Source organism: Rhopalosiphum padi, chromosome 1, assembly GCF_020882245.1.
Source record: "Rhopalosiphum padi isolate XX-2018 chromosome 1, ASM2088224v1, whole genome shotgun sequence".
NCBI classification, from domain to species: Eukaryota; Metazoa; Arthropoda; class Insecta; order Hemiptera; family Aphididae; genus Rhopalosiphum; species Rhopalosiphum padi.
In genome coordinates, this window is record NC_083597.1 from 68,077,265 (window position 1) to 68,089,680 (window position 12,416).

Genomic DNA, 12,416 nt, shown 5'->3' on the forward strand with positions numbered 1-12,416 from the left:
ATTACCTAAATAATCTGGTCAAAACTCAAAAAGCATTATCGAGTAGTATAAATTAAATGTTGAATTTCACTTAGATTGAAAATAAATAATAGTCCTAACTGTAGATGGGTCTGAGAAATTCTGCCAATGCAGGCTATAATCGATTAATTTAATATAAATCTTGGTTGATAAAAGTTTCATTACATTTCTGTCACATGAACATTATTATCATATTTTCTATTATGAGGTTTTAAATTTGGCATTTATATGATAATATTATTCACACGTGATTCCCTAGAGCTAGTGCCATAAGTTAATAACAAAAATAAAAAATGGTGAATATTAATCACGGTAAATTAATGAAGTATGAATTAAGAATATCACGATTTTACTACGATTATTAAGAGTAAAAACTAAGTACTAAAAACATAAAACTAAAATTAAATTAATACTTAATAGGCAAAGCGGCAAAAGTATTTACTATAAACATCGTTGGTTCATTGGTTGTATCAAGAGAATTATGTTGATTATTATTGATTGTTGATTTTATAATAAAAATATACTCATATATATTAAAATCGCTGATCTAATATCATAAATTATAATATATTGTACACACAAAAAATAAACTTTTATTTCTCATAAATTGAAAACGAATTTTTTTATTATTATTTATTATGGTAAAAATGTTTTGACATATTGCATGTCCTTAAAAGTTTGATACATTTTTAATATATGTATATATAAGCTATTAACTACCTATTTGTAAACAACGTGTGATATGTTTTAGATATTGAAAAATAATGCTTGTGTAAAAACTGCCTGCGGTTTGATATGTAGTCCAAAAAAAATCATCAAAATAAAAAAAATCACACAATTTGTAAATTATAATTTTATTTCTATCACTGCTATCCGTTGTTATACTCCCACTTCCTCATCACTAGGCACGTTCGTTAGTTTAACGTAACGTAACGTGTAGATACCAACTCTATTATGTGGCCTTACAAAAAAAAAAAAAGAACTTAAAAGGTTGAAAATTAATGGATATATTATGATTACGTAGGTTCGTAGGTAAAATGGCCTTTTTCACTATTACGATTGCGTAACTGATTACGATTATACCCGAACACAGTATAGGCAGCGTTGCTTAAAAGCATGACAATTTCTTTTATTAAAATAACTAATTTTGTAACGAACATCATTTCTATGCTTTAATAAAGTTTGATTAACGTTTTTGTGACTATTATTTCCAGTTCAATACTTTTCGATACAAGAGAAACCTGTCGATTTCTATACAGGATTTCCCGACGTGCCGCGCTTCGGCATTGTGATATTTTATTAGTATATAAGATACAACCGTCTGATGTTAAATAACTGATTTTTATTAGTGAATCAAATGGTTTAAAATATTTCTATAATATGGCTCGGTATTAGTGGCAATAATTAAATTGTAATGTCTAAACTCGAGAAAGAATATTAATTATGGTTATTGTATTCATAAACATCGACCGATTGTAGTTAAAATACTTAAGGCTCTAACAAAAGTTGCAACGCCATCATTTTAACGGGTATCAAAAACTCCCTAGTCAGTGCGACATTTGAACATTAAGTTCAAAAAATAATTTGTAAAGAAAAGCTAGCGATTCAATTTAAATTCGACAAATAAAAGTTATACACACTATTTTTAAATACCTATTTTTTACTACCTTCAAAGATATATAATGGTTAAAAAAAAGTTAAGTTATATATTATAATTAATAACAATAAATAAGCTGGTAATTGGAGTATTGCATAATATGTTTTTATATTTTTAATAATTTTTATTAACTTCATCGCCATAACAACCAATAGTCCAGAGAGCAAGTTTCCACAGAACGCTCAATTTTATAACGCTTATCCATTAATATATTTTGTCTATATAAATTTAAATTTAAATTAATATTAAAATATCCACCATGAAAAAAACTATAACTAATGCTATTTCAGTTAAAGATATTCAAAAATTCACCATCCAAATTCAATAAAACTAAAATAATATACGACCAATTTGAAATAAGCAATAATTTATTAAACAATTTTCATAAGGGACTGGTTATCAATACCAAGGTTTTAAAAGTTTTAATTTATAAAAACTTGTACTTGTTTGTGTATTTATATTGAGTATCTACTTTTATTTCATTTTTATTTCTTTATTTTTAATTAACTTTTTATCATTGGTTTTATTTAAATTAGTTTTAATTCTATGCGTTATAAATATTTCAATTATATTACCTATAAATATTATTTATTATCGTGCATATATATATAAATTAATAAAATAAACATAAGCACGTACATTTAACGTCTTGACAGATAAATTACAAAAATATTTTATTTACAGTAAATGCTAAATTCTAATTAATGCATGTGTTGACAGTATAGGTACACTTATTTTCTTACGCAATCGTAATATCACATATCGCCGGTATGAATGATTGTTATTATTATACGCGGTTTTACGTAATCTATTGTTTTTGGAAATAGTACCTACCAAAGTGGCAAAGTATGTCTATATCTTAGCGATAACGAATACGAGGATGCAAGTTCAATTGCAATTCACTTTCAGCAACTTACGTCTCAAAAATTATAATAAAATATGTTTTTAAAATAAAAATAATATTAATGATCGTTAATGAATTTATTTATTACAATTTTCATCATAATTCAATAACCTATTAACTTAAAAAGTGATCTATGCTCATCACATTTGATATACAGATTTTTTAAATACATCCACAAAAACAGGTTTTACAATAAAATTCTTATAAGTATCTCTACAATTGAAATTATGATATAATTTATAAACATACAGGTACCTATAATTTATATTATAAACTATATATTGTCTTAGATATTAACATTAATTTTATAGTTATAACTTTATGTCTTTATAATTTTATAAGACATAAGTTGAAAAATTTGGTGACCATTTGGTGACCCATGTCATCATAGACCATACTACCATAGTATAATATGGTATATGAATACTTATTAATTTGTTATTAGTTATGGGTCGTTCCTTCAAAATTCAGTATTGTACCTACTTGCATTCATATGTAATATCATTTAAATCTATATTACTTACTAAAAAAACTTATATACTTACTTCGGCAGCCGTGAAAACATTACAGTTGGGCGTTGAATTCCGTGTCTATAAAAACTGATGTTTTTAACTAAACTAAAATTGTTGCGGAGATCTGTTCTTCTTGCATTGTCGTATACAGTCTTTGCAGTAGCAACCGCGTCAACCGCGGACGTTTAATATATATTATACATAATTCTACGCGCTATTGGTTTTCCTCGTCAAGCTCAAAGAGGTTCTAAGAAGGACTACTATAGTTCGATTTTGAAACTAAGAGGACAATTAGGGCCGTCCTCATAATTTAGAAGTCTCTCCCCCCATAAAAGGGTTTAGGGACGCTATTGAGAACAACATGGATATATCCATCATGTAGGTTCAATCATACCAGAATAATCACTTGTTTATTTCCAATTAGATACAGTGTTCTTGTATTAATGATACAAGAAAAAAAGTCATATAAAGTTATATTTTTCCTGGATGTACTAAATGCAAATGTTTTATTTTAACGACATTATATTAAGCTTCAATATTCATGATAGTATGAAACATTTAAAAAGTTTAGAACATTTCAGCTCTATTTCGTCTAAATTAATTAGAGTTACTACATATAGACCTACCACCTACGTCCTACTTAATGACTAATGAGCTCCAATTTTTCAGATACTAGATGATAAATAGATGACCTATATAATATAATGACGTTTCTAAATGTTTAATTACAAACATTTTACCCTATACTTGTAGATCTTTATATAACAACAAATACTTTACTCCATACATCTAAACGTCCTATAATGTAATAATATTATTAATAATGTCTGTGCCTGCTTTTACGTGTATTATATATTAATTATATTATTCGTCGCATTATTATACATGCGCGCGCGCACACACACACACACACACACACACACACATAAATTTACGCCCACGAATCACTTAACAATATGCGCTTTTGAAAAGGATTCCTTTAAGTAAAAAAAAAAACCCTGATGAAAAATTCGAGGAAACCAATCACCACGGCGTGGCGTACTTATAGAGAGTGGGTCGTTATTTATAAACGCGAGTATTATGTATTATAATATATTATATATAGGTATATTAAATTATATAATGTACGAGGGCGTTCGATATATTATTTCTTCGAATAGCCACAGAGCGGCAAAAATTTTTTATTTATTTTTTTTTAATTTGTAGTATTATATACTGCAACACGTATAAATATATTACCAATGCACGCGTACACGCGCGCACATTGATATAAAACTGTAAAAGGTACGGTGAGTGGATTTACCCGGAATTCAAATTAATATCCAAGGGACTGCATGTTTCGTAAGTCGTATATTATTATTTTTAATTCTTTGAATTTGCATTATTATTTATTATTATATCTGCGACAGAGTGGTTCGGCTGCTGCGAGAGTAAATAGCTGTCGTTATTATCGCGGTATGTACCTACCTATATACCTACACTATACAGTGTGTATATGATGACGTACCTATAGAAATATTATTCGAAGGTAATTATTTTACAGAAATGTCAAGTTTCTCGTTTTGAAGGTTTCAATTTGTCGATTTCGCGAAACGGTAATTTTAAAGTATAAATAATAAATTAAGTTTTAATAAATCTATTACGTTCAGTAATATAAATAGCAGCGAAAGAAATTCTGTTATAGTGTTGGGTGAATATTAGTTATCTGTAGTCATCAGTTATCAATCGAGCATCTGTGAAGAGAGAAAAAAATATTACATTCTCAAAATGTATTCTACATACATTATAACCTGACATTAGCGAGATAAAAGTATAAATAGAGCAATTTAATGATTGAGCGAAAATCACGTACAATTTTTTTGGAACACAATTCCTACTAACTAGTAACTATAGATTCTAGTAACTAGCTGAAGAACCATCATTGTTTGTAGGTAAGTACCTCAAAAATCTGAAAATAGAAAAATATTTGCAACATAATCATCATAATATTAATTTAATATTATTATTATTTTGTATGCATTAACTTGTCTAAATTTTATTAAATGTTTACAAATACCTATAAAATGGTGTCTCGTTGTCCTTGTGGCTTGTACATACCCATCACTCACCAATACTGGATAGACGCAGTGCGCAGACAAAACCGAATTAAGTATCAGAGCCGCCCTAGAACAATATATATTTGACATTTGGTACTCCGCTACTCCTTATCAATAAAGAGTTATTGAAACGATGTATTATATTTTATGTATACTAATAAATGAATGTCACCCTACAGCAAAATTCACCTTTTCACTTACATTAATCCGATCCTGGACGTAGAACTATTATTATAAGTAGATATAAACTAGTCTTGACTATAAAAATTGTATATTATTTATTATTACACAATCTATAAATATTTTAATACTTTTAATATTTATTATTTAATTTTTAAAATATTAATATAAATTAACTCCAATAGGTATTTGGAATTTGGAAAGCTTTATCAATTTAGAATTAGGAATTTGGAAACCGCAAATTTAAAATTCAGATACACCAACGATATGACACCTACTTATAAATTAATGGTTTTCTAAAATCATTTTATTAAATAGAAAACAATTATTATATAAACATGATGAAACATCTGCTTTTTCCATAAATAATGATGAAATTCTGATTTTAGAATATTTAAGTTTAATAACGTCTTTAAGACCATATTTTCAGTTGCCTACTTTGATTATTAATATTATAAATTAAAAACTTCTTGCAAACTTCTTTTTTTAAATAATAACAAGAACCATTCTTTTTTCTGTAAAATTTTAATTAAATGATAATTTTTTTTTATGAGAAGTTTAACACATTTAAATCGAAATTAGTATTAGTATTTTCTGAGTTATTAAGCTTTATATATTATACCAGGGGTGGCCAACTTTAATTGACTTGTGATCGACCTCCAAGATTTTTTAGGTTGTCGCGATCGACCAAAAAAAAAAAAAAGGTTGTCAATATAGGTTGTGTATAATCTCGTTTTTAATAGTTATATTTATTGCTTTTTTCTAAATATAATTTTTATATTCGTAGGATATATACAAATATGTATATACTATATAGGTACAAATTTACAAAAAAAAAAAAAATATTTTAATTGTTTAAAAATTTAAGAAAATGCGAAAGGATGTCGCGATCGACTGGTTGGCTACCGCTGTATTATACAAACCACAAGGATAATTTATTGTCCTTAATAACGATTAACGACTATACATTGACATACAATATAAAAGAAGTAAGCAAAGGCCAAGTGAGTACTTCTCTGCTGTACATTAGATGTCGATTGGGTCAGCATTGTGGGTATATATGTTCAATTTGAATTCAATGATATACGAAATTTACAAAAATTGTATACGAAAAACGATTCTGAGCGCCGAGTGGAGACAGTATTTTCCAAAAATATTACATTTATTATATTATTAATATTTATTTATAATTATAATATATTATATTTATACCATATTACGTATATCAACTTACCTATATAACTTAAAATGTAATAACATCTTTCTATAAATACCGTATAACAGTAAAAATAGGTTCATAGTATAAATAGATAATATATAAAAGAAATCGAAACTGCCATTACGTATAGTAAAATTCATAATAATATAATGTAGGTACATAAAAGTTTTAAGCTTTTACGAATAATATTTTTAAATTATAACAGAATAATTAACATTGTTATTTATCTTTAAAAATTAGTAATTTCGTCCAAATTAGAACTTAAAATGTCTGTAAAAGAAAATTGAACCACTCATCATGTGGGACCTTGTTTTGAATATTCAAGTGTTTTTACCCAATGAATAATTTTTAATTGACATTTCTTGAAAAATTCTTAAATTGATAATTTCTCGTAATTATAAATAGCTGAAAAATGACAGAAATATTTTGAAAATGTTATAGTAAATAAAAAACGATGATTTAAACATTTGGTGAGAATATCAAGTATCTACGGTTGTTCGCTTTTTAGTAACATCAAAAAAAAAATAAATAAATAAATAAAATTGTATCTCCGTTCATTCTAATTTTTTTGTTTTTCATGATTATAAAATTTACTTATGACTCCCATAATATATCCGATTTGGCGCTGAAACATTATTAAAGAAAAAATGTTGGCGATGGGCACACTTGGTGAATTTGTAGAGGGAATACGATTTACGAAACCGTATATAATTTTTTATTATATATTGTGAAATATATGAATATGATAAAAGCTTTTTTAAATAATATTTTAAACAATCATTTTATGGGGATACAAAAAAAAAGAAAGATACCTACCATTACACATGTGACTAAACCGGCCCTATTGCAGAAGCTCGGCCGTCCGATATATATTACACGTCATATGATATTATATTATAATGCAATGGTCCGGGTTCTTGCGTATATATGTATAATAATAATATAATAATACGTTTAGCGTCGGGAGCTCTGTCGGGGTTAGAATCGTTAAGTGGTGGTGAAGGACGGGCAGGAGGGGGGTGGGGGGTAGAGGTCGCGAATTCTTCAGTGGGTGGACGAGTTTTCCGGAGAAGAAAATAATCCACTGCGGTCGTACTTACTGCACGTATATATGCGTAATACGCATTTATTATTCGCTGCCGAGTGCACACGCGCGTATATGTATATGGTGTACAATATATAGATGTGTGTGCGTATTATATGCCCGATTTTTTATGTTATTCGCGTCTGAGCGGTGGAATGCGCGGGCCCAGTCGAAAATTGTTCGGGACGACCGAAAAGATAATATAATAATATAATTAAGACGCGAGCGTTCCGGCCCGGGGTGCGGAAGTTCTCCGAAAGGGGATATATTGTTTTACACGCACACAAACACACGCGTCTCACGTCCGTGCAGCAGCAGCAGCAGTAGTGTGTGTGTGTATTGTATATAGTTGGAAAAGCTTTGGCTCCGGCAGTCGGCGGACTTGATTGCGTACAAAGAATCTTGAGTGTATATATACGGCACGGTTGCGTCCTACGTAATAATAAAGACGCATAATATGTATATAATATTATTAAGCGATTAACTGCAGCTGTAGCGGCGGATCGTATAGTCGTAAATGTATCCCGCCGCCCGGAACCGAAGATTTTGTTAACGCGCACACACGGACACGGATATATGTATATGAAATCTAGAAATCTACACACGCGGAAGACGACGACGGTTTCCTAGTATGTTGTATTGACAATTAATATGACATCATGTGTGTAATCATGCACATAAGATACGACTGTGTTGTGTATGGAATCCTCATATATTTTTTTTGCAATGCGAACAGTCGTAAGTCGTAGACAGTTTATCACGGTCAATTTTCTTTTTCAAATGAAAAAACTTCTCATACCACCCAACAGAACAGTACCCATAGCGAAACTGATTTTTTTTATTTTTTTTTTTTTAGGTACTTCTTAGCACACCAGATGGGTATAATATTATTCTTGCATTTCGATTATAGGTACCTAAATATAATTTGCTCACTGACTGTAATTGATTTTTTTAACATTGTACATAATATTATGTGATATGCGAGTCCAGTGTTCTGTCAGTAAAAATTTGTTTTTGTTTTCGTCGGAACTATTTCGCTGTTTTATTACATTCATCAAATATACTATTTACCTCATGCAATCTGTACTCTCTGCAGGTCTGACAGCATTGTTAATCTTGTTCTGCAGCTTATTGAACTGTTGAATTCCTATTATTTATCAAAGCTTTATGTTAATTTAATGATAAAATTGACTAATGCATTGATTATTCTATTGGAAGACAAAAAATTAAATAAATATTTAAAAAAAAACTTTGACTAGGAAAATACTAATTTACTTTTTCGAATGGGATGATAAAACATTTTTAAAGATTAATTTGATATTGTGAAAGGATATCGGTGAATGTTTTGATTTGCAAAATTGTAAAACCATAATATTTATGGTAATAATCAGTTCATATTATTTAATATAGGTAAACAATACTATAGTAGAGATAATATATGATTGTACAAAAATAATCAAATTAAACGTATGTGTAAAAATAAATGATTAATAATAACAATAATTTATCATAAAATATAATAGAAAGGTTAAAAAAAAAAAGATAATAATAAACAATATTGTAATAAAGGTATCTAAAATTATTAAATGGATTTAAATGAAATTAAATAATGAATACAATAATAAACGAGTACCTGAAATTAATTAAATATTTTAAAGCCTTATTGGATAATTATTTAGAGTATAAAACTGAAAAGTAAAATATTGAATTGAACTTTAGGTCACATTTGGAATATTGTAATAATACACCAAAATGATCAAATTGGTGTGGTCACAATGCGTATAGATTTCACTCAGTATTCTTTAACCGCCTTGTAACACTTGGAAACAAGACACACACACTCTAACTGCTTTTACTAGCCCATACTTTATGATAGGAACTTCTTGACTGGAGCATTTGCTACATAACAATCTACCACAGTGACGGCTAGGCAATAATAATAAAAAAAAATTTATCAGTTTATGAAAGAAAATAAATGAAATGTACTTCATTATTTCTTTAGTTACTTACCAATGATGCTTACGCATTGTAAAACCGAATTTCAATCCACATTCTTGACACACTTCACATCCATCCACCCATGGCGGCTCTTTTGTCAAACTATCAAGCAATCTAACAAAAACAAAAAGTGAATAACAATGATCGTCTTAATAACAAAAAAAAAAAAATAATTTTATACCTAAACAACAATTGAGAAGTTGCCATTTGACAGTTAAATATTGTGATACCGTCGTTATTCATCGCTCCAACACAAGCACCAGCTTTTACTAAAGTTCTACATAAATTTCCATTACCTTTTATATATGCCAATAGTAATGCTGCAAAATTTAAATTTTTTAAAGCATTAATATTTAAACATTATTTTAATTTTCTTTATCAAATAATATTTTTATACCTGTGTTTCCCTCAGCATCTTGTACCTCAAGAGGATATTTTGGCATGTACTCTAGAAATACTTCACATATGGCTGCTGAACTCTCTTTGCTGTACTTGGCGAGTTCATGAAGTGGATTCCGACCCTTCAATGTCAAAGCTTCAGCATTGATTTCAGATTCGCCCAGTAAAGTTTGCACCACTTGTAAATGACCCTCCCGGCAAGCAATATGCAATGCATTTTGACCTATGGCAATAAACAATCTCAATAAATATATAATATTAACAACATTCAAATTTAAACGTAAAATGTATAAACATTTTAACAAAACACTTGATACTTATTGTAAGTAATGCGTGTTAACTGACCTTCACAATCAACTGCATCAAAATTTGCATTATTATTCAACAGCGCGACCACAATTGAAGCATGTCCAGCTTCACTAACTACATGCAATGCTGTTCTCTTCATTGTATCCTGATCATTTACCTAATGTACGCAAATAGTTATAGTAAATAAATATAATCAATAGTTTTAGGTATAAGTAATGAATAGGATGAATAATGAATATTTACCCTGGCACCGGCTAAAATGATACTGCGCACTAACATTTCATTGCCCGTAGCGACTGCTAAATGAAGCGGGGTAGTCTGTAATTCGTTTTGAACTCTTGAGTTGACGTCGACACTGACAGACAACAAGAACAAGACACTTTCAATGTCACCTTTTTGGATAGCCATGTGCAAAAAGTTGCACCCTTTATTATCAAACTTAAAATACAATCATAATTAAAACATTTGTTACAGATTTTATTGTTTATAAAGTTTACTTGTTCTGCAGCTGCTGGTAACTTATCCAATATTGATCGAGCAGCTTTGTCATTACGACATGTCAAAGCGGCTGCAAATGGAGTCAGACCAGTGCGATCTCTCTTAGTAAGATCGATGGACGGATGACAGAGTAGTAATGTTATAATGCCTGCATGCTGGTTTTTAATTGCCACATGAAGTGGAGTTTTGTGTTCAGCATCCTATAAATCAATGTACATGTAATGACATACATAAATTAATAATTTACCCTATTATTTAAATTTAACGTAGAATCCTTAGTTAAATCTAAAGAACTACAAAAACTGGAAATCATAATTGTTTTACAATTTTAATGTTAAATTTAAATTAGTAATTACACAAATTAATTTGTAACTGTAAATAAAAAGCTTAAAAAAATTTGAAAAGTACTAAGTAAAAACTAAAACTTAATACATTTAGTTTAAATCATAAAATATGTTTCTTCATTTATTAAATATCAAAAACAGTATATTCTATAATATAATACAGTAATATCATTAATTATTAGCTTAAAAGGATGTCAGTGTAGTATTTGTTATTTTTCTCTAACTATGCGCAACATAGCAAATTTTACGTTCACAATAATGACATAACCAGTGTAACCATATTAATTTCTCAAATTAGAGTGAAATGACCTATTATAAAATTAAAAGTTAAAAACATTATCTATGGTATCTCATAAGCATTTTACTATATTTTAATTTTAAGATGTATAAAATTTACAATTTTAAAATACTCATAACTAGCTTAAAGATTAAAATATGATAAAACGCTTATGAGATGTCCTAGATAATGTTGTTAACTCTAAATTTTATAAGAGGTCATTTCCTCTAATTTGAGAAATTAATATGGTTAGTCATTATTGTGAACATAAAATTTGCTATTTTGTGCGTGGGTCAGAGAGAGAAAAAAAATAGTGCGCAGACATCCTCTTAAATAATGCTTAAATGCTTTTTAGTATTTAGCACTGGTAAATTAATAATTATAAATTAACTTTGGTAAAATAAACGTTTAACAAATAAATGTATAATACAAAAAAGTAAAAAAAAAAAATTGAGTTATTTGTTTATACTATATTTTATTATTTGATTAAGAATGATGCACATGTACCAATATAGACACATTTTAAATGTTGAAAAATATAATGTATTTTTTACATTTTTAGTTAAAATGAATTTGTTTATAATAAAAATATAATTCATCTATATATTATGCTTTTAATTTATTAAAAATATATTTTTGATGTAAAAAATATTTGAAATGTCGGTATAGTCCCCCAACATATTTTATATTTTAGAATTGTTATATTTTTTATTTTAATTGAATTACTTGGACTAAGCCTAAATACTTCTTATTAAGTTACAATGTGCAAAAATATGTAAATTAAATTAAATCAGACATACAATTAAAAATTATATTGTTCATTTTTAGTATTATGTATAATATATTTATAATTATACATATATAATAAAAATATTAATTTAAATTTATACAAGGAATTTCAGTTTCATTATAAAAAAAAAC

At 28.0% G+C, this 12,416-nt stretch overlaps 1 protein-coding gene across 1 annotated transcript in view; it reads right to left on the bottom strand.

Annotated features, from left to right (window-relative positions):
* Nucleotides 1-9,044: 9,044 nt before the first annotated feature.
* Nucleotides 9,045-12,416, bottom strand: part of LOC132931840 (rabankyrin-5) — a 39,177-nt gene continuing 35,805 nt past the window's right edge. Inside the window, exons 16-22 of the mRNA XM_060997879.1 lie at nt 10,874-11,074; nt 10,620-10,814; nt 10,413-10,533; nt 10,066-10,290; nt 9,850-9,988; nt 9,681-9,782; nt 9,045-9,596 (exon numbers count right to left, since the gene is read on the bottom strand). Of these exons, the coding sequence (XP_060853862.1) occupies nt 9,473-9,596; nt 9,681-9,782; nt 9,850-9,988; nt 10,066-10,290; nt 10,413-10,533; nt 10,620-10,814; nt 10,874-11,074 (1,107 nt within the window). The 3' untranslated portion in view covers nt 9,045-9,472. The remainder of the gene's footprint in view (nt 9,597-9,680; nt 9,783-9,849; nt 9,989-10,065; nt 10,291-10,412; nt 10,534-10,619; nt 10,815-10,873; nt 11,075-12,416) is intronic.